Below are 22758 nucleotides of genomic sequence, written 5' to 3'. Positions count from 1 at the left end.
AAGGGATACAGGGTGCAGATAGAGATATAGGGTGCTAATAAAGAGTTAGAGTGTATGGATTGTGAGATAAATGGTGCTTATGGAGAGATACAGGGTGTTGCTGGAGAATTACAGCATGGTGATGGAGAAATAAAGGTTGCAGATGGAGAGATGCTGATGCTGCTGGAGAGATAGAGTATGGGGATGGAGAGATACAGAGAGTGGCTGCAGAGATACAGGGTGCTCATAGTGGATACAGGGTGCTCCTGGTGGATACAGGGTGCTCACAGTGGATACAGGGTGTTCATGGTGGATACAGGGTGCTCACGGTGGATACAGGGTGCTCACGGTAGATACAGGGTGCTCCTGGTGGATACAGGGTGCTCACGGTGGATACAGGGTGCTCACGGTGGATACAGGGTGCTCACGGTGGATACAGGGTGCTCACGGTGGATACAGGGTGCTCACGGTGGATACAGGGTGCTCATGGTGGATACAGGGTGCTCACGGTGGATACAGGGTGCTCACGGTGGATACAGGGTGCTCACGGTGGATACAGGTGGCTCATGGTTGATACAGGTTGCTCATGGTGAATACAGGGTGCTCACGGTGGATACAGGGTGCTCCTGGTGGATACAGGGTGATCCAGGTGGATACAGGGTGCTCATGGTGGATACAGGTGGCTCATGGTTGATACAGGTTGCTCATGGTGAATACAGGGTGCTCACGGTGGATACAGGGTGCTCACGGTGGATACAGGGTGATCCAGGTGGATACAGGGTGCTCATGGTGGATACAGGATGCCGATTGTGAGACACAAGGTAATGATGCAGGGTGTGGATAGAGAGATACATGCTGATAATAGACAGATACAGGGTGATGATAGACAGATACCGGGTGCTGGCAGAGAGACACATAATGTATTTGGAGAGAAACTGAGTGAGGATGAAGAGATACAGTGTGCAAATGGAGAGATACAAGGAGTTAATGGAGAGATACATGATGCTGATAGTGGACACAGTGGATGGAGAAATATCTTGTGTTAAGCTGCCGATGGAGTGATACAAGGTGCTGCCTATAGATAAAGGCTGCTGGTGATGGGTAACAGTGTATCAATGGAGAAATACATGCTGATAGTACATGCAGAACACGGAATTTGCATCCACAGTGCTAATGGTTGATACTTGGTGCTGTTGGTGGATACAGGGTGACGATAGTGGCATATATGGTGCTGGTGGAGAGTTACAGGATGCTTGGACCAGCATTTATTGTCCATCCCTAGTTTCTGTCGAGACATTGGTGGTGAGCTGTCTTCTTGAATCACTGCAGTCACTGATCTGTAAGGTGCAGCCACTATGCTGTAAGAACAAAGAACAAAGAAGAACAAAGAACAAAGAAAATTACAGCACAGGAACAGGCCCTTCGGCCCTCCCAGCCTGCGCCGATCCAGATCCTTTATCTAAACCTGTCTCCTATTTTCTAAGGTCTACTTCCCTCTGTTCCCGCCCGTTCATATGCCTGTCTAGATGCTTCTTAAATGATGCTATCGTGCCCGCCTCTACCACCTCCGCTGGCAAAGCGTTCCAGGCACCCACCACCCTCTGCGTAAAAAACTTTCCACGCACATCTCCCTTAAATTTTCCCCCTCTCACCTTGAAATCGTGACCCCTTGTAACTGACACCCCCACTCTTGGGAAAAGCTTGTTGCTATCCACCCTGTCCATACCTCTCATAATTTTGTAGACCTCAATCAGGTCCCCCCTCAACCTCCGTCTTTCCAACGAAAACAATCCTAATCTACTCAACCTTTCTTCATAGCTACCACCCTCCATACCAGGCAACATCCTGGTGAACCTCCTCTGCACCCTCTCCAAGGCATCCACATCCTTCTGGTAATGTGGCGACCAGACCTGCACGCAGTATTCCAAATGTGGCCAAACCAAAGTCCTATACAACTGTAACATGACCTGCCAACTCTTGTACTCAATACCCCGTCCGATGAAGGCAAGCATGCTGTATGCCTTCTTGACCACTCTATCAACCTGCGTTGCCACCTTCAGGGTACAATGGACCTGAACTCCCAGATCTCTCTGCATATCAATTTTCCCCAGGACTCTTCCATTGACCATATAGTCCGCTCTTGAATTTGATCTTCCAAAATCGATCACCTCGCATTTGCCTGGATTGAACACCATCTGCCATTTCTCTGCCCAACTCTCCAATCTATCTATATTTTGTTGTATTCTCTGACAGTCCTCCTCGCTATCTGCAACTCCACCAATCTTAGTATCATCTGCCAACTTGCTAATCAGACCCCCTATACCTTCCTCCAAGTCATTTATGTAGATCACAAATAACAGTGGTCCGAGCACGGATCCCTGTGGCACACCACTCGTCACCCTTCTCCATTTTGAGACACTCTCTTCCACCACTACTCTCTGTCTCCTGTTGCCCAGCCAGTTCTTTATCCATCTAGCTAGTACACCCTGAAGGGAGAGAATTACAGAAGTTTTCCAGCAACAGTAAAGAATGGCAATATATTTCCAAATCAGGATGGGAGGTGACTTGGAGGGAAACCTTCAAGTGGTGGTGTTTCCAGGTATCTGCTGCTCGTGTCCTTCTATATAGCAGTGGTCGTGGGTTTGGAAGGTGCTGTCTAAGGAGCCTTGGTGAGTTCCCACAGTGCATCTTGTAGATGGCGCACACGACTCCCACTCTGCGTCGATGGTGGAGGGACTGAATGTTTGTGGAAAGGGTGCAAATCAAGCGGGCTGCTTTGTCCTGAATGGTTAGGAATCAAACAGAGTGATCAGGGATCACCCAATTTGTGGGGTCCAAACTGAAAGGACCGCCCAAAATAGCCTGAAAACCCCTAAGTATAAGAAGAAGAATTCGCCATATGTTCGTCCTCTCTTGGTCCTGGTACCCCGGTCACAGCCATTTCCAAGTGCAGCAACACCAGAAGCAAGTCCGAGTTCAATGCTCGCTACCAGACGGATGAGCCTAGCTGAGCAGCAGTTACTCCTTCAGACTCGACAGATCCAGAATCGGACAGCGGCCACTGTTCCTCTGACCTAAGCCAGGTGCCTGAAGTTAAGTACAGGTTGTCTTAGTCGATAGGTGTAGTTAACTAGTAGTGTTTATGTTGCATGACTAATTGTGTGTAAATAAAGTACCCTTGACCTTGAACTAACTAACTGGTGTTTGGCTCTTTGATCGATAGCTGGTTGAACCTTGTGGTGGTATCATTTGATACCTGCCGACTCTGAGCATTAGAACATAGATATCAAAAGAAATAAGGGCAAACCCACTGATTGTGATAATTGGAACAGAGCCACAGAAAGACAGAGGAAAAGAAGCAGCAACATTGGTCAAATGCTGCCTTGGTGTCAAGGACAGTCACTCCCACTCACCTCAAGCATTCAGCTCTTTTGTCCATGTTTGGATCAAGATTGTAATGATGCCAGGAGCTGAGTGACCCTGACAGAACCCAAATGGAGCATCTGTGAGCATCTTATTGCTGAGTAAGTGCCACTTGATAGCCCTATCAATGACCCCCCTCCCCTTTCCATCACTTTACTAATGACGGAGAGTAGGCTGACGAGGCAGTAATTGGCCAGGTTGAATTGTCCTGTTTCTTACCTGGACAGTTTTCTACATTGTTGGGTAGATGCCAGTGTTGGAGCTGTACTGGAAAAGCTTGGCTAGGGGTGTGGCAAGTTCTGGGGAACAAGTCCTCGGTACCATTGCTGGAATACTGTCAGGGCCTTGACTTGTATTGTCCCTGTGTCTTGTGACCTGATAGGCTGGACTGAGGATGGGCTTTTTCTCAATGTTGTAATCTCACCACTGAGGATGTTCCTGTGTTGATCCCAAAGGTCAGATAGTCGAACTAGCTGGATTGCCTCGACCAAGGGGAGATCTTTGGCTTGTACGAGGTCAGAGTGAATCGCCTGTAACAGCCACCACGATTGTGTCTCAGGTGAGTCAGACTTTAAATCTCCTTTTACATTCCTCTGCCATCCTGTAGACATCAAAGGCAGTTGGACTCATTTATTTAACTCTTTCCAGACCTGTTTTTAAATATTCATTTACCCAATGTGGATGTTGCTGGCTAGGCCAGCATTTATCCACCATCCCTAGTTGCTATTGAGAAGATGGTGGTGAGCTGCATTCTTGAACTGCTCCAGTCCCTGGTGTGTAGATACACCGACAACGCTTTAAGGGAGAGGGTTCCAGGATTTTTACCAAGCATCGGTGAAGGAACGGCGATATATTTCCATGTCAGGATGGTGAACTGCTTGCAGGGAACCTCCAGGTGTTGGTGTCCCAGGTATCTTCTGCCCTTGTCCTTCTAGATGGCAGTGATGATGCGTTTGGAAGGTGCTGCCAAAGGAACTTTGGTGAATTCCTGCACTGCATCTTGTAGATGGTACACACGGCTACCATTGTTCATCAGTGGTGGAGGGAGTGAATGTTTGTGGAAGGGGGGCAATCAAGCGGCTGCTTTGTCTTGGATGGTGTTGAGCTTCTTAAGTGTTCTTGGAGCTGCACTCATCCAGGCAAGTGGAGAGTATTCCATTACACTCCTGACTTATGTCTTATATTTGGTGGATAGGCTTTAGGGAATCAGGAAGTGAGTTACTCACCACAGAAGCTTCTGACCTGCTCTTGTAGCCACAGTATTTATATAGCTAGTCCAGTTCAATTTGTGGTCAACGGTAACCTGCAGGATGTTGATAGTGGGAGATATCAAGTAAATATCATGGGGCGATGGTTTGATTCTCTCTTGTTGGTGTCTGGCACTTGAGTGGCCAAATGTAACTTGCTACTTGTCAGCCCAAGCCTGGATATTGTCCAGGTCTTGCTGCATTTGAACATGGACTGCTTCATTGTCTGAGGAGTCACGAGTGGTGCTGAACATTGCCCAGTCATCCGCAAACATCCCCACTTCTGACCGACCTTATGATGGAAGGAAGGTCATGAGGAAGCAGTTGAAAATGGCTGGGTCTAGGACACTCCCCTTCGGAACTCCTGCAGTGATGTCCTGGAGCCGAGATGATTGATGTCCAACCACCACAACCATCTTCCTTTATACAGGTATGACACCAACCAGCGGAGAGTTTCCCCTCCCCAAATCCTACTGTCTCCAGTTTTATGAGGACTCCTTAGTGCCACACTCACTTGAAAGCACTGCTGATGGAACCATCAATTCACTAGACACGTGCTTTAAGATATGAACAGTGCTTTTAATCTACTTACAACAGAGCCAGCCTGTTCCACGTTGACCTCTCGATGAACTGAACGACTGGATCTGAGCATTGGTATTTATACAGCAGTCCAGGGGGAGGAGTCGTGGGCGGAGCCAAGGGTGGAGCCCTGTACAAACTCCTAAGCATTCCCAGCACTACTCCCCCTAGTGGTCGGGCAATGCAACTGTGCTTATTAAAGCATGGTCTCATGTATATACAATACAGTGTGAATTACGGAGTTACATTCACCACATTCACCCCCTGCAAAAAAATCAAGTCCAGCGGGGGTGGTGGTCTACAAAGTAAGTCTGTCCGGTGGTCAGACTGTCTGCTGCGATCTGCGGAGCACCGGGGTTGCAGCCTCTTGCGGTGGCTGGACGGGTGTTGTGGGTTGGGGTACGATGGCGGACTCCAGGGAAGATCTCGTTCGAGCTCCATACCCATCTGGTTCGACTGGGGACTGGGGGTTAGCGCAGAACAGGTGGAGCGAGCTAGTGGACTCGGGAGCGCGAGGGGGGGCTGGGTTGCGCGGAACCAATGCAGCGAGCTAGTGGGCTCGGGAGCCTGAGGGGGCGGCTAGGTGGGGTGTAGGGTGAGGGGTGCATCTGTACTGATAGAGGGGATGCTGGATCCGGTGGGTACAAGGTCCCGGAGGGATACGGTGTCCTGACGGCCGTCGGGGAACTCGACGAAGGCATACTGGGGGTTAGAGTGAAGCAGGCGCACCTTCTCTACAAGGGGATCAGTTTTGTGCGCCCTGACGTGCATCCTGAGGAGTACAGGGCCCGGTTTCTTCAGCCATGCCGGGAGAGAGACCCCCGTGGTAGTGCTCCTGGAAAAACTAAAGAGCCGCTCTTGAGGGATCTGATTGGTCGCTGTGCATAAGAGGGACCTAATAGCGTGGGGCGCATCTGGGAGGACTTCCTGCCAATGGGAGACTTGGAGATTCCTGGACCGGAGGGTCAGCAGGACGGTCTTCCAGACCGTCGCATTCTCCCTCTCTACCTGTCCGTTCCCCCTGGGGTTGTAGCTGGTAGTCCTGCTCGATGCGATGCCCTTGTCCAGCAGGTACTGACGCAGCTCGTCGCTCATGAAGGACGAACCCCGGTCGCTGTGCACGTAGCTGGGGAAACCAAACAAGGTGAAGATACTATGCAGGGCCCAAATGACTGTGTGGGAGGTCATATTGGGGCACGGGATAGCAAGTGGGAAGCGGGAAAACTCATCTATGACGTTTAAGAAGTAAACGTTCCTGTTAGTTGAGGGGAGTGGCCCTTTGAAATCGATCGAGAGGCGTTCAAAGGGCCTAGAAGCCTTGACCAGGCGGGCCCTGTCTGGTCTATAGAAGTGCGGTTTGCACTCCGCACAGATCGGGCAGTCTCTGGTGACGGCTTTTACCTCCTCAGTGGAGAAAGGCAGATTTTGGGCTTTGACGTAGTGGGCGAGCCAGGTGACCCCCGGGTGGCAGAGGTCGTTGTGGATGACTTTCAGGCGGTCGATCTGCGCGCTGGCGCACGTCCCGCGGGATAGGGCATTTGGGAGCTCGTTGAGCTTCCCCGGCCGATACTTAACATCGTAGCTATAGGTGGAGAGTTCGATCCTCCACCGAAGAATTTTATTATTTTTTATTTTGCCCCTTTGCGAGTTGTCAAACATAAAGGCAACCGAACGTTGGTCGGTGATGAGGGTGAACCTCCTACCTGCGAGGTAGTGCCTCCAGTGACGAATAGCCTCCACAATGGCTTGTGCTTCTTTTTTGACTGCCGAGTGTCGGAGTTCCGAAGCGGAGAGGGTACGAGAGAAAAATGCAACTGGCCTTCCTGCCTGATTTCAGGTGGCTGCTAGAGCTACCTCTGAGGCTTCGCTCTCAACCTGAAATGGAGAGGATTCATCCACCGCCCACATGGCTGCCTTGGCGATGTCCTCCTTGATGCAGTTGAAGGCCTGGCGCGCCTCAGCTGACAGGGGAAATAATGTGGCCTTAAAGTGTGGGCGGGCTTTGTCCGCATATTGAGGGACCCACTTGGCGTAGTAGGAAAAGAAACCCAAGCACCGTTTGAGGGCCTTGGGACAATGAGGGAGGGGGAGTTCTAAGAGGGGGCATACGGTCCGGGTCTGGGCCCAGGACTCCGTTTTCCACGACATAGCCGAGGATGGCTAGTCTGGTCGTGCAGAAAACGCATTTCTCCTTGTTATAAGTGAGGTTTAATTTCTGAGCCGTCTGGAGAAATCGATGGAGGTTGGCGTCGTGGTCCTGCTGGTCATAGCCGCAGATGGTGACAGTGTCCAAGTACGGAAACGTGGCCCGCAGCCCGTACTGGTCCACCATTCGGTCCATTACTCGTTGGAACACCGAGACCCCATTAGTGACGCCGAAGGGGACCCGGAGGAAATGGAAGAGGCGGCCATCGGCCTCGAATGCCGTGTAGTGGCGGTCCTCCGGGCGGATTGGGATCTGGTGGTATGCAGACTTCAGATCCAGCGTGGAAAAGAGCTGATACTGGGCGATCTGATTTACCATGTCTGCAATCCTGGGGAGGGGTTACGCGTCAAGGAGCGTAAATCTATTTATGGTCTGACTATAGTCGACAACGATACGGAATTTTTCCCCGGTCTTGACGAACCACCTGAGCTCTCCAGGGACTGTTGCTGGCCTCTATAATCCCCTCACTGAGAAGCCTTTGGACCTCCGATCGGATGAACACCCTGTCCTGCAGGCTGTACCGCCTGCTGCGAGTGGCTACGGGTTTACAGTCCGTGGTGAGGTTGGCAAAGAGAGGAGGGGGGGGAGATTCGCAACATGGCTAGGCTGCAGATAGTGAGTGGGGGTAGGGGTCCGCCGAAACTGAGGGTGAGACTCTTGAGATTACACTGGAATTCAAGGCCTAATAAGAGTGGGGCGCAGAGCTCGGGCAAGACGTAGAGCTGGAATTTGGCATAGCTAGCGCCTTGGATTGTGAGCGTCGCAGAGGTGCGCCCTTGGATCTGGACAGAGTGGGAGCCCGAAGCGAGGGAGATAGTTTGCCGCGCGGGGAAAACAGGGAGCGAACAGCGTCTTACCAGATCTGGGTGTATGAAGCTCTCAGTGCTCCCGGATTCGAAAAGGCACGGCGTGCTGTACCCGTTAATTTGGACCGTCGCCATCAAGTTTCGCAGATGCTTCAGTCGCGATTGGTCCAGAGTGACTGCGCTAAGTTGCGGTCGTCGGCGGTTCGATCAGCTGTGCTGGAGTGGCCCCGTGATGACTGCCCTCTTAGTTCGTAGTCGTCGAGGTGAGTTTCAGAGTTTGAAAGGGATGGATCCCAAGATGGTCGTCCCCATGAGTTGCACATGGCCGGCCGCATGGAGGAGGATTGCCAAGATGGCTGCCCCCATGAGTTGCACATGGCCGGCCGCATGGAGGAGGATTGCCAAGATGGCTGCCCCCATGAGTCACACATGGCCGGCCGCATGGAGGAGGATTGCCAAGATGGCCGCCCCCATGTGTCGCACATGTCGGGTGGGGGCGGAGTTGGCATACAGGCTGCAGCATTTTGGGGCCTGTGGGCCTGTGAATTCAGGGAACGAGTGCTTTGAGCTATGGGAGAGTTAGAGGCTGGGGCTTTCTTCGCCCGACACACTCTGGCATAGTGTCCTTTTCGCCCGCAGCTGCTGCAGGTCTCGTTACGGGCCGGGCAGTGCTGCCGCGAGTGCTAATCCTGGCCGCAAAAGTGGCAGGCTGGGGTAGAATTGTGGCTGGGCGGCCGCGTGGCGCTGGCCTGGGGGAGTCACTGGTCAGGGGCCCATGACGGGGTCGCGGGGAACGAGGTGAGGCTGCGGAAGGAGACCTACTGGGGCTGTTTAGCACAGGGCTAATTCGCTGGCTTTGAAAGCAGACCAAGCAGGCCAGCAGCACGGTTCGATTCCCGTAACAGCCTCCCCGAACAGGCGACGGAATGTGGCGACTAGGGGCTTTTCACAGTAACTTCATTTGAAGCCTACTCGTGACAATAAGTGATTTTCATTCATTTTCATAGTGGTAGCAAGTTCAACAGTCGCTTCAAGATTTAGGGCCCTCTTTTCCAGCAGTCGTTGGTGCACGTAATTTGACCTAAGGCCCGCAACAAAGGCATCGCGTACAGCAAGTTCTCTATGTTCTGCCGCGGTAACTGGCTGGTAATTACAGTCACTAGATAAAGTTTTAAGTTCTCTCAGGAATTCTGCGAGTGATTACGTAGGCCGCTGGCGGCGAGTAGTAAACACGTGTCGCGCATAGACCTAATTTACAGGCCTTACATACATTTTGTCGAGTAGCGCTAGGGCTTCAGTATACGAACCGACACAGTTTAGTTGAGTAGAGATTCTGTGGCTCACCCTCGCGTGCAGTAGGCTCAGTTTCTGCTCCTCTGTTGTTTCGGCTGTGCTTGCTTCTGCCAGGTAGGCTTTAAACACCGCAGCCAATCAGAAAAAATTTATTTTGCCTCTGCATCCTGTGGGTCGAGTTCCAGTCGCTCAGGCTTGAGGGCTGATTCCATGATTGATCCTGACTGTTTCTTAAGTAGATTAAATTGATGGAACCATCAATTCACTAGACACGTGCTTTAAGATATGAACAGTGGTTTTAATTTACTTACAACAGAGACAGCCTGTTCCATGTTGAACTCTCGAACTGAACGACTGGCTCTGAGCATTGATATTGATACAGCAGTCCAGGGGGAGGAGTCGTGGGCGGAGCCAAGGGTGGAGCCCTGTACAAACTCCTAAGCATTCCCAGCGCTACTCCCCCTAGTGGTCGGGCAACGCAACTGCGCTTATCAATGCATGGTCTCATGTATATACAATACAGTGTGAATTACAGAGTTACATTCACCACAACTGTTGATGACCTCTATGGTGAAGCAAAGGAAGTCCGTTGAATTTCTTAAAGGTTTTTTTTGTTCAGCAAGCATTACCTACATGAAGCCCAGTACACCTCACGAGGTCCTCTCACCTTTCTGGTTGGCTCCAAGGTGACCGGCCTTTTATACACATGTTGGGTTAACTTGCAGTCCAATGAGCACGGAGAAACAATCTTCCCTAGCTGAATGAGTCTCGTGTAAGTTATTACACCCCTACCCCCAAAATCCGAAAATCCTATCAAGGACGAGGTGGAGACGAGGAAAAATATACATGCAAATAAAAAGAGGATGAAAACCGGTGCAAATCTGTAGTGGCTGGCCAACAAAGGAAAACAAATGAACAACATTTCAGTTGCAACAAGACACGACCAAACGGGAGGAGCAGGATGGGCCAGCGTGTATTATGTTGATCATTACGTCTAGGCCAACACCCCCACTAGGGGGCGATGTCACCAGCAGCCGAACCCAGGGACCGCGCGCAACATGGGACCTGACTCATCAACCCGAAGCCCAATTAGCCCAGCAGTCCTTCCAGCCACAGGGGGACCAGGGATGGCAACAGACAACATCCAGCTCCCCAATCCAAATCACGGAAATAACCTGCACAGTGCCAGCATAGAAAAGGGAGATTGCAGCATTCTCCGAAACATCAGGGGAGCTGTCATCACGAAGTTCTTCCTGGACATTTCACACAGATGCCACCACAGGACCATCATTCCCGTACGGAATGTCCAACGAACGCAACAGCAAAGGGTCATCAACATGCGCACCTGCACGCAATGTCTGTGTCCACAGCTTACAACCAGACAGTGTGTCTAGTCATCAGGTATCAGACACAGACAACCACCAGCTCTCAGACAGAATCACTGGAGTACAACCCTCTAACCAACCGGTCACAGAACAGTCCAGGCAACACAATGCCCCAGGCACAACTCAAAGTTCCAACAGGGCAGCATCAAACTCTCGAACGGACTCCCCGGTGAACCACTCTGCCGTAGCAAACCACACCACAATACAACGGCAGACAGAAATGTTGCAGGACCCTCAGCAGAAGTCAATCAGACAATGCTGCATCCAGTACTGCCGGAACAGTCAGGCCACAGACCTCTCCAAGCGTACGCGCTTCAAAAGCCAGCAGTAAAACCTCAGCCCGGCACTCGCCTTCCATGTCCGCACAGGCTCTGAAAAAGCACCACAGCAACGAATTCCGTACCTTAGTCCACTCAAAAAAAAGGTTTTGGGGAGGTGACTCAGCTGAACAGGAAGCTCGCTGACAGCACCAATTCATCCTTGTCGCCAGTATGAAAAAGCAAGGGGACTCTGGCAAGTTTCTTAGAAGTCTTCCTATTCAGCAAACAACATTCATTACGCAAGGCCCAGTACACCTCACCAGGCCATCTCTCCACAGTGGCTGGCCTTTTATACACATGCTGGGTTAACACAAAGTCCAATGAGCATGGGGAAACAATCAATCCCAGCTGGATGAGACTCATGCAGGTTATTACAACCCCGTCCATCACTTCACTGATGATCGAGGGTAGACTGATGTGGCAGGAATTTGCCGGTTTCTTGGGCACAGGACACACCCGGGTAATTTTCCACATTGCAAAGTAGATGTCAGTGTTCCAACTGTACTGGAACAGCTTGGCTAAGGTTCTGGAACACGAGTCATTAGCACCATTGCTGGAATATGGTCATATTCAGCAATATCTTGAGATTATGTGGAGTGAATCGAATTGGCTGAAGACTGGCATCTGTGATGGTAGGGACCTACAGAGGAGGCCAAGATGGATCCACCACTCAAATATCTGGCTATTATTGAGAGTGATTTATCATTATCTTTTGCACTGATGTGCTGAGCGCCTCCAGCATTGAGGATTGGGATGTCCAGTGAGTTGTTTAATTGTCCACCCCATTAATGACTGGATGTTGCAGGACTGCAGATTTTAATCTGATCTGTTGATTGTTGGATCACTAATCTCTATCTGTCACTTGCTGTTCATGTTGTTTGACCCACAAGTAGTCCTGTGTTGTAGCTTCACCAGGTTGACACCTTGGGCTGGATTCTCTGTTCTGGAAACAAAGTTCCCATGCCGGCGTGAAAACGGTGTTGTTTTACGCCCGGAAAACTGGTGCAAAGCGGCCACCGAATCCCTGTTCTGGGGGGGTCTAGCAGCCAGGCAGCGTAGAGCTCCCAGCTCTAGCTGCGATAGGGCCTGGAGAGTTGGCGGGTCCATGTGCATGGTGGCAGATGCCAGTCACGGACCCGGCCCGCAAAATATTTCCCCCCCCTTCGACCAGCTTGCGTGCCACGACCAGCCCACCAAAGTGCCCCCAGCCCCAAATATGTCCACCCCTGCCCGTGGATTGGCCCTCCCCTGACTGTGGTGGCACTTTTCAGGGGCAGAGAATCACAATCCCGATTTCGGCATCATTGGGGATTTTCTGCCCCATCGCCGAACGCAATTTTGGCATCGGGGATCGGAGCATCCTTTTAGATATGCCTGCTGTTGCTCCTGGCATGCTCTCCTGCACTCTTCATTGAACCCAGGTTGAACCCCTGGCTTGGTGGTAATGGTGGAGTGGGAGATATGCCGGGCCATGAGGTTGCAGATTTTGTTAAGTACAATTCTGCTGCTGATGGCCCACAGTGCCTCAGGATACCCAGTCTTGAGTTGCTCGATCTGTTCAAAGTCTATCCCATTTAGCATGGTGGTAGTGCCACACAACACGATGGAGGGTATCCACAATGTGAAGACGGGACTTTGTCTCCACAAGGACTGTGCGGTGGTCACTTCTACCGATACTGTCATGGACAGATGCATCTGCAGCAGGCAGGTTGGTGAGGTTGAGGTCCAGTATGTTTGTCCCTCTTGTGGGTTCCCTCACCACCTGCTGCAGACCCAATCTGGCAGTTATGTCCTTTTGGACATGACCAGCCAGTCAGTAATGATAATGTTCAACATGGAAGAGTACAGATTCATCAGCTGAGGGTTGCCAGTACATGGTAATCAGCAGGAGGTTTCCTTACCCATGTTTGACCTGAAGTCATTGAATTTCTTGGGGTCTATAGTTGATGGTGAGGACCCCCAGGGCAACTCCCTCCTGACTGTATATGACTGTGCCACCACCTCTGTAGGTCTATCTTGCAGTGAGACATATCCAGGAATGGGGATAGTGGTGTCTGGGACATTGTCTGTAAGGTATGATTCTGTGAGTATGACTACGTCAGGCTGTTGCTTAACTAGCCTTCCAATTTTGGCATTATCACCCAGATGTTAGTAAGGAGGAGGTTGCAGGGTTGACAGGGCTGGGTTTGCCATTGTAGTTTCTAGTGCCAAGGTAGATGTCATGTGGCACGTAAGGTTGAAAAAAAAAGTTTTGGAAAGAGTTATATTCAATAAACGTGTCTAGCTCCTGGGGTACCCGTCAATTCCTTTGTGGTAAACTGTTACACCTTTATTAGATGATGTATGGTAGGACCTGTACTACAGGTTCGCCGGTCGTTCCTGCCTGCTGGCTCCGCCCAGTAGGCGGAGTATAAATAATGTGTGTCCTCCATGCAGCAGCCATTTCGCCAGCTGCTGTGGGAGGCCACACATCTTAGAGCAATGAAATGAAATGAAAATGAAAATCGCTTATTGTCACGAGTAGGCTTCAATGAAGTTACTGTGAAAAGCCCCTAGTCGCCACATTCCGGCGCCTGTCCGGGGAGGCTGGTACAGGAATCGAACCGTGCTGCTGGCCTGCTTGGTCTGCTTTAGAAGCCAGCGATTTAGCCGAGTGAGCTAAACCAGCCCTAATAGCTAAACCAGCCCCTAAATAAAGCCTCAGTTGTATCTAACTCTAGTCTTTGTTCAATTGATCGTGTATCATCCTTTATAAATGATGTCTACAGGGTGGCAGAGGGATGTGAAAGGAGAATTAAATCTGAGCTCATCAGGGACACAATTGTGATGGCTGTTGCAGATGATTCACTCTTTGACCTCCTACAAGCCTCTCATGACGGTACGGTGGCACAGTGGTTAGCACTGTTGACTCACAGTGCTAGGGATCCGGGTCAATACCGGCTTTGGGCGACAGTCTGTGTGGAGTTTACATGTTCTTCTCATGTCTGCGTAGGTTTCCTTCGGGTGCTCTGGTTTCCTCACACAGTCCAAAAATATGCAGGTTAGGTAGATTGGCCATGCTAAATTGCCCCTTAATGTCGGACAATGTGCAGATTAGGTGGGGATATTTGGATAAGCAGGGGAGGGGGCCGTGGTCGGGTACTCTGTCAGAGGATCGGTGCGGACTTTGGGCTGAATAACCTCCTTTCTGCACTGTCAGGATCCTCTGATTCTAAGCCAAAGATGATCTTCCGCTCGTCGAGGCAATCCAGCTAATTTGACTGTCTGAGCTACGTGATTAACACAGGACCATTCTCAGGGGCGAGCTTACAACATGGGGCAGGAGCCCATCCTAAATCCAGCCTACCAGGTCACAAAGATGCAGAGACAATCCAAGTCAGGGAAAGCAATTTCGGAACCGCCCTGCAGAGTGACCTTGCCAGCAGTTCTTAAACAGACACGTTCCATAACCACCCCACTACAACAAATAGCATCCTGAACTCCTCATGTGAAAATGAAAAGGAGACCCCAAAAGTTAAAACCGTGTCCTCAACAAAAAGCAGTTTTCATTATTAAAAAGAGCCCTCAAGAAAATGTACGATAATCTAGCATCCACTGATCCTCTGTTCCTTCCCCCATGACCAGATCTGAGCAGGCTACTGTGGACAGTCTCTGGCTTCTGACATTGAAATCAATCTGTCTAAATCTAGAATCTTAGTTATTTCTCCCTTTCAAACGTTTCATTGAACTCAATCACTATTTAATGAATGTTCACTCACAGTTTGGCTCTGAGCAAATCTGGGCTTTCCACCCAACATTTATTGTCCACAAGGGCCTCCTGCACTCCTACTTCAGCTAACGTCAGTTCGACCTTACTATCCCTTCCTCCATCATTGGTTTAATAACCTGTGAGGCAACTATTCAATCTGTGCCTTCTGCTCTCTGAATCAGATGATTCTCTCCAATTTACAATTGGTTTTATTCACAACTATCTTATATTGATTGCCCCTAGTTTTGAATTGATTAACAAATGGAATCAGTTCTATGTTATATTAATGATCTGGAAGAAGGAACTGAAGGCACTGTTGCTAAGTTTGCAGATGATTTAAAGATCTGTAGGGGGACAGGTAGCATTGAGGCAGCAAGGGGGCTGCAGAGGAATTTGGACAGGATCGGAGAGTAGGCAATGAAGTGGAGGTGAAATACAATGCGGAAAAGTATGAGGTTATGCACTTTGGAAGGAGGAATTTAGGCATAGACTATTTTCTAAATGGGGAAATGCCTAGGAAATCAGAAGCACAAAGGGACTTGGGAGTCCTTGGGCAGAATTCTCTGATAATGGGGCTATGTCTCCATGCCCATGAGAAAACAGGCGCGAATCACTCTGGACTTTCCTGGAGAAAGTCCAGAGTGATTCTCCATTTTGAAGAGGGCCAGCAAAGTCCCGGAGTGCTCCACGCAGCTCCGCACATCCCCACCGCAGGTCCCCGCAACATGGTGGACCCACATAGCGGGCCGGCCCTGACAATATACACGCTCACAATATATACACCAAGATCACATGCTCCCCCACATCAGTGGCCCCTGGTCACGACCCTGGCCGACTTGGAGGCCCCCCCCCCACCACCCCGGTGACAGATCCTCCCCCCCAAACCTGGGCGGCCGCGGGCTGAGTCCGCAGCTGTCACTCCGAGCTACCGCCGGGTGGAACCATGAGTGAACCACGCCGGCGGAAACTCGGCCAGTTGTAGGTGGAGAATCGCAGCGGGGGCCAACCGATGCCGCATCGACTGTGCGCGCGTGATTGTCGCCGATTCTCCGGTCCCGGAGAACGCGGGAAGGCGTTGGGCCTGATCGCCGGTCTGATGCCCCATTCTCCGCCCCCCCTCGTCGAATGCAATTGCAACGCAGAGGCTCGGAGGATCTCGGCCCTTGTTCATGATTCTCTTAAGGTTAACGTGCAGGTTCAGTAGGCAGTTAAGAAAGCAAATGGAATATTAGCATTCATGTCAAGAGGGCTAGAATACAAGACCAGGGATGTACTTCTGAGGCTGAACCTCTGGCCAGACCCCATTTGGAGTATTGTGAACAGTTTTGGGCTCCATATCTAAGGAAGGATGTGCTGGCCTTGGAAAGGGTCCGGAGGAGGTTCACAAGAATGATCCCTGGAATGAAAAGCTTGTCGTATGAGGAACGGTTGAGGACTTGAGTTTGTTGGAGTTTAGAATGATGAGGGGGTGATCTTATTAAACCTTACAGGATACCGAGAGGCCTGGGTAGAGTGTACGTGAAGAGGATGTTTCCACTTGTTGGAAAAACTAGAAGCAGAGGACACCATCTCAGACTAAAGGGACGATCCTTTAAAACAGAGATGAGGAGGAATTTCTTCAGCCAGAGGACGGTGAATCTCTAGAACACTTTGTCGCAGAAGGTTGTGGAGGCGAAATCCATGAGTGTCTTTAAGACAGAGATAGGTAAGTTCTTGATTAATAAGGGGATATGGGGTTATGGGGAGAAGGAAGGAAAATGGGGATGAGAAAAATATCAGCCATGATTGAATGGCGGAGCAGACTCGATGGGCCGAGTGGCCTAATTCTGCTCCTATGTTTTATAGTTTTATGGTCTCTGTCTGTGCTATTAAACCTTTCATCATAGAACCATAGAATTCTTACAATGCAGAAGGAGGCCATTCAGCCCATCGAATCTGCATCAACCGTCTGAAAGAGCACCCCATCTTGGCCCAATCATACCTTGAAGCTCTTTGTCAACCTTCCCTTTTCCACCAAAAGCAGCCCCCACCTCTTCAGTGTGTTTTCTGATAAGTACAACCTGTCAGTTCCCAAATGTAAATCAATTTTGCTCCTTCTCCAGTTTCTCTGTGCTGAGAATGGGAGTTGGTAAACTTTCTGTGAAATGTTTAAAGAAACCTCAACTGTTAAGAGAGCCCTCCGAACTCTAAATTGTAGCACTAGGACCTCAGGGATGCATATAAATTGGCAACACATTTCTGCCTTAATTGGCATAAAGTTACTGCTGGGATTTTGTGTAATGACACACCGCAGTGTGAATACTTGAAATATTTGAGGTATTGGGACCTGCCCAGTCTGGCTGTGGAAGTGCTTCACTTTCTGTGTCTGCAGTCTTGCTCAGTACAGCTCCTTCACTGTCAGACATGGCAACATATTCCTGTTATCTACTCACCCTCACGCTCAGTATCCTCTTCCTGTGGTTTGATGCGACCTCCGCAAGTGGACACAACTCCACCGGTGAGTCTAACCTTCTTTCTCTGAAACTCAAAAGTGAACTTCAGGTTGTTTAGTTAACACAAAGCAAAGAGTAAGGATAAACAGCACGTTTCCTGGCTGACAAGCTGCAACCAGTGGAATGCCACAGGGATCAGTGCCAAGGCGTCTACTATTCACAATCTGCATTAATGACTTGAATGAAAGTAGTGAATGTATGCAAACTAACTTTCCCGGTGACACCAAGTTGGCAGGAAAGAGGAGGTAGAGAGTCTGCAAAGGATTACAGGCAGGTTCGGTGAGTGGGCAAAAGCTTGTCAGATGGAGTATAATGTGGGTAAATGTGAATTTATCCACTTTGGCTAACAAAGCAGAATACTATTTAAATGGAGGTTGCAGAGCTCTGTGGTAAGGAGGGATCTGGGTGTCCTGGTACATGAATCACAAGGGGTTATTCTGCAGGAACAGTCAGTGAATAGGAAGGAAAATGGAGTGTTGGCGTTCGTTACACAGGGAATGGAAAATAAAAATAGAACGTTTTACTGCAGCTGTACAGGGCCTGGCTGAGACCACATCTGGAATACTGTGCACAGTTGTAGTCTCCTGATTTAAAAAATATATAATTACATTAGAAGCAGTTCAGAGAAAATTCACTCCACTCATTCCATACAAATCCTGCAGTGTGGAAGGAGGCCATTTAGCCCATTGGGTCTGCACAACCCTCCAAAAGATCACCCTACCTAAGCCCACTGCCCTGTCTACTCCTGCAATCTCACCTAAACTCTACATTTTGGACTGTGGGAGGAAACCAGAGCGCCTGGAGGAAACCCACGCAAACACGGAGAGAATGTGCAAACTCCACAGACAGTCACCCGATGCCGGAAATGAACCCGGGTCCCTGGCGCTGTGAGGCACTGTGATGAAGGGCTGAACCAATGAAGAAAGGTTGAACAGGTTGGGTCTCTACCTATTGAAGTTTAGAAGAATGAGAGGCGATCTTATTGAAACACAAGGTCCTGAGGAGACTTGATAGGGTGGATAACCGGAGAATGTTTCCTCCTGTGTTGGCAACTGGAAATAGGGCACATAGTTTAAAAATGAGAGGTCTCCCTTTTAAGACAGATTTTCGTCACCATGAGGATGGTTAGCCTCTGGATTTCTCTTCCTCAAAATAGTAGACACTGTGGCCGTGATTCTCCAAAATCCCGGCTAAGTGTTGACGCCGGCGAAAACACCGGAGTGCTTCACGCTGGCATCAGCGGGCCTCTTGGCTCAGCGATTCAGTGACCCACAGAGGGCCAGCATGGTGCCGGAGTACTTCACACAGATCTGGTGCCGATACGCGGCCCTGCACGGCCGGCGAGGTCTGCGCGTGCACGCTGCAGCCGTTTCCGTGCCGCCACAGGCGCGTGGTGGCCATTTCCATGCCGGTGCCGCGCAATATGGCATAGCGACACAGTGGGCTGGCATGGAAGAAGGTAGGGCCCCCCCTCCCAGATTGCGCGCGCCCATCGATCGGTAGCCCCCGATCGTGGGCCTGGCCACCGTGAAGCCCCCCGGGCCCCTCACCGAGACGGACACCGTAGACGTGGGTCCGAACTCCCACCGGGTGGCACCATATGTGAACCACGCCGGTGAAACCTGACAGGAACTCGGTGGGTCGACCGCGGAGAATCGCCGCGGGGGCCTCTTTCAACGGCCCCCGACCGGCGCCCCGTCGACCGCGCGTGTGTGACCGCTGCCGATTCTCCGGTGTTGGAGAATCGCGTCCCGGTGTCGGAGCGGCGTGGCAGGAAATTTGGGCGTCGACGGCGATTCTCCGACCCGGCGCTGGCTTGGAGAATCCCGGCCCGTGCCTTTGAATGTATTTGAGGCTGATTTAGATTTTTGTTATGCAACGGAGTTGAGGATTATGGGGATCAGACAGGAAAGTGGAGCTGAGACCACAACCCGATCAGCCATGATCTTATTGAATGGTGGAGCAGGCTCAAGGGGCTGAATGGCCTCCTCCAGCTCTTATGTTCCCGTGAAATGAGATCCTGGAGGTAGTGAACAATGAGAACATTTCATTTGCCATCAACAGACACAGGTTGTGTCTTGTGCGTCCTTGTTACAATTAAAGTTCAATCTTAATACTGTCATTACATTCTTATTTCTATTTTTTTACTGATATCTTTCCACCCTTTCTCTCTCTTTCCTGTCCACTTCACATAGACTCCCTCGCTTCTCTGTGGCACTCCCTCCCTTTCCCTCTCTTCACCGTTATCCAGCTGCGTGGCACTGCTCTCACCCTGTTCCATTCTAATCTGTCTAATCACAACCAAAGAATCTATGATGTGGAGATGCCGGTGTTGGACTGGGGTGAGCACAGTAAGAAGTCTTACAACACCAGGTTAAAGTCCAACAGGTTTGTTTCAAACACTAGCTTTCGGAGCAATGCTCCTTCCTCAGGTGAAGGAAGAGATATGTTCCAGAAACATATATATAGACAAAGTCAAAGATGCCAGACAATACTTAGAATGAGAGCATTTGCAGGTAATTAAATCTTTACAGGTCCAGAGATAGGGGTAACCCCAGGTTAAAGAGGTGTGAATTGTCTCAAGCCAGGACAGTTGGTAGGATTTTGCAAGCCCAGGCCAGATGGTGGGGGATGAATCCCAGGTCCCGGTTGAGGCCGTACTCACGTGTGCGGAACTTGGCTATAAGTTTGTGCTCAGCGATTCTGCGTCGTCACGCGTCCTGAAGGCTGCCTTGGAGAACACTTACCCGGAGATCAGAGGCTGAATGCCCTTGACTGCTGAAGTGTTCCCCGACTGGAAGGGAACATTCCTGCCTGGTGATTGTCGCGCAATGTCCGTTCATTCGTTGTCGCAGCGTCTGCATGGTCTCGCCAATGTACCACGCTTCGGGACATCCTTTCCTGCAGCGTATGAGGTAGGCAACGTTGGCCGAGTCGCACAAGTATGTACCGCGGACCTGGTGGGTGGTGTTCTCACGTGTAATGGTGGTATCCATGTCGATGGTCTGGCACATCTTGCAGAGATTGCCATGGCAGGGTTGTGTTGTGTCATGGTCGCTGTTCTGAAGGCTGGGTAGTTTTCTGCAAACAATGTGTGGTGATCACAAGTTAACTAGATGCAATACAACAGAGCAAACACTAGAGGGAGCACGGGAGAGCCATATAAATAGACCAGGACAGGAAGTGAGGACACACTTCACAGAAGGCAGAACTTGTAGCAGGACACAGACACGCCAGCTAGTAGCACTTGAGGTAGCCGTAGGTAACGCTCTGAAGAGAGAACGAATTCACAATAAAGCATCTTCTCCACATTTGAGACTACGAGCTTTATTAAGACACGAGGAACAACCCATGGTACCCAGGAGTGGCTTCAGACGCTTACTACAGGACAACTCAGTGGCAGACACAGAAAGAACAAAATGGCATGGAAATCTCCTACTGGACATTCGACTTGGGAAGACATCGCTGATGGGAGGATGTGCCTTGGATTCACACTTCAGCTGGACACGACTGGAAATGTAAGAAGTGTCTGGAAAATGTTTAAACAATGGTTCAATTACGGTATCATAGCTAATGATGCAGCAGCAGCCTCAGACGAAATTAAAATAGCAATTCTCATCGAAGGACATGAAGCTACGAAAGTTTATAATGGATTTAAATACTCAAAAGGTGAAGACAGAAACAGCTTACAAACGATACTAAACAAATTTGAAGAGTACTGTAAGGAATTTGAACAGCAAGGCATGCTCAGAGGCCAAACTGCAGAGAGGCTGAGTGATGAAAAACTTTAAAAATCACGAAAAGAACAAGAAATCGCGAATGAAAAGTACAGATCAAAAAGAAGAAATAACATGAATTTTTCACAAAGCCAAAACGCTGAAATCCAGTCCAGATCGGAAAGAAAAGGTAACTTACAACTTTTAAGAAAAAAAAACGCTGAAATCCGCGAAAAAATGGCGTCGGAGCACATTTTGCAGTCTCGGGCAAGCAAAGAACTACAAATTGCGTCTGCGCATGCGCCGGAACCGGAAGCCGCGCATGCGCAGTTGAAAAAAGGTCGCGTTGCCGATCGTTATGCGCATGCGCAAGCCGCGCATGCGCAGTCTCAAAGAGTTTTGGTCGCGGATCGTTGTGCGCATGCGCAAGCCGCGCATGCGCAATGGACACAAAACCGCACAGTGAAGGAGGAAGGCCGATTTGCGCGTGCGCAATTCATTCCTACGCGTGACGTCATGACGTCTGAGCATCCCGACCATGCCCACTTAAAAGGGAAATGCCCGAAAATTGAAAACAAGACACTTAAAGTGGTAAAAGCAAATTTTCTTGCCTCAGAACACAGAAAAACGCCTGAACTTAAACCAACAGTTAAAAACAACTTGCACAACACCCTGAAAAAAGCAGTCTGCACCACCCAAAGTGCAGAGAACAAAAAGAATTCCGAAACAACAAAAGATGATTTGTTTTTCGAAGATTACCTCTCAGACATGGCTGAGTCAGTCGGATATGCTAATCACAGCATCAGCGACACGGTCGCAAAATTCAACACGAATCAACTCGTGGTAGAAGAAGCCAACCAAGATGATTTGGGTTTCAAAGAATACTACTCAGAGATGGCTGAGTTATTTGGATATGCTGATCACAGCATCAGCAACACCGTTGCAAAGCTCAACACGAATCTACTCGTGGTAGATGAATCCAACACCATGATGCCATGGCAGCTCGTCGATACATTGGATGACAGCAATTCCCAAGACGAAGACGACGCCACACAGAGAGCACAGAAAGACTCCACAGAGCGAGCGATGACAGGCTCCACAGAGCGAGTGATGACAGGCTCCACAGTGCGAGTGATGAAAGACTCCAACAGGGATGCAAGCAAACACTCCCTGGCGAACACCATGCATGAACAAGACCATGAAGGTAAACCCGCTGTATCTGAGCAACCGCAAGCAGACTATGAAAGTCTACCAAGCTCACATGAACAAGAAGAAGACAACGTACATCTAACCACTGACACCATGCATGAACAAGACCATGAAGGTCAACCCGCCGTATCTGAGCAACCACAAGCAGATTATGAAAGTCTAACAAGCTCACATGAACAAGAAGAAGACAATGTACCTCTACCTACTGCATGCGAAAACAGTGACAAGGTGATCACACTCGACGTACAGGATCACAGCGAGACTGACAGTTCTCAGCTTGTCTGTACAGAAGCACAGAGCGAAAACAGTGACAAGGTGATCACACTCGACGTACAGGATCACAGCGAGACTGACA

The 22758-nt window shown here is 50.0% G+C and overlaps 1 protein-coding gene across 1 annotated transcript in view; it reads left to right on the top strand.

Annotated features, from left to right (window-relative positions):
• Nucleotides 1–22758, top strand: part of LOC119969129 (keratin-associated protein 5-1-like) — a 148432-nt gene that overhangs the window by 90487 nt on the left and 35187 nt on the right. The window contains exon 6 of the mRNA XM_038802347.1: nt 17295–17483. Coding sequence (XP_038658275.1) covers nt 17295–17483 — 189 coding nt within the window. The remainder of the gene's footprint in view (nt 1–17294; nt 17484–22758) is intronic.

This window comes from Scyliorhinus canicula, chromosome 7 (assembly GCF_902713615.1).
Source record: "Scyliorhinus canicula chromosome 7, sScyCan1.1, whole genome shotgun sequence".
Classification (NCBI taxonomy): Eukaryota; Metazoa; Chordata; class Chondrichthyes; order Carcharhiniformes; family Scyliorhinidae; genus Scyliorhinus; species Scyliorhinus canicula.
This window is presented reverse-complemented; position numbering and strand designations above follow the sequence as displayed.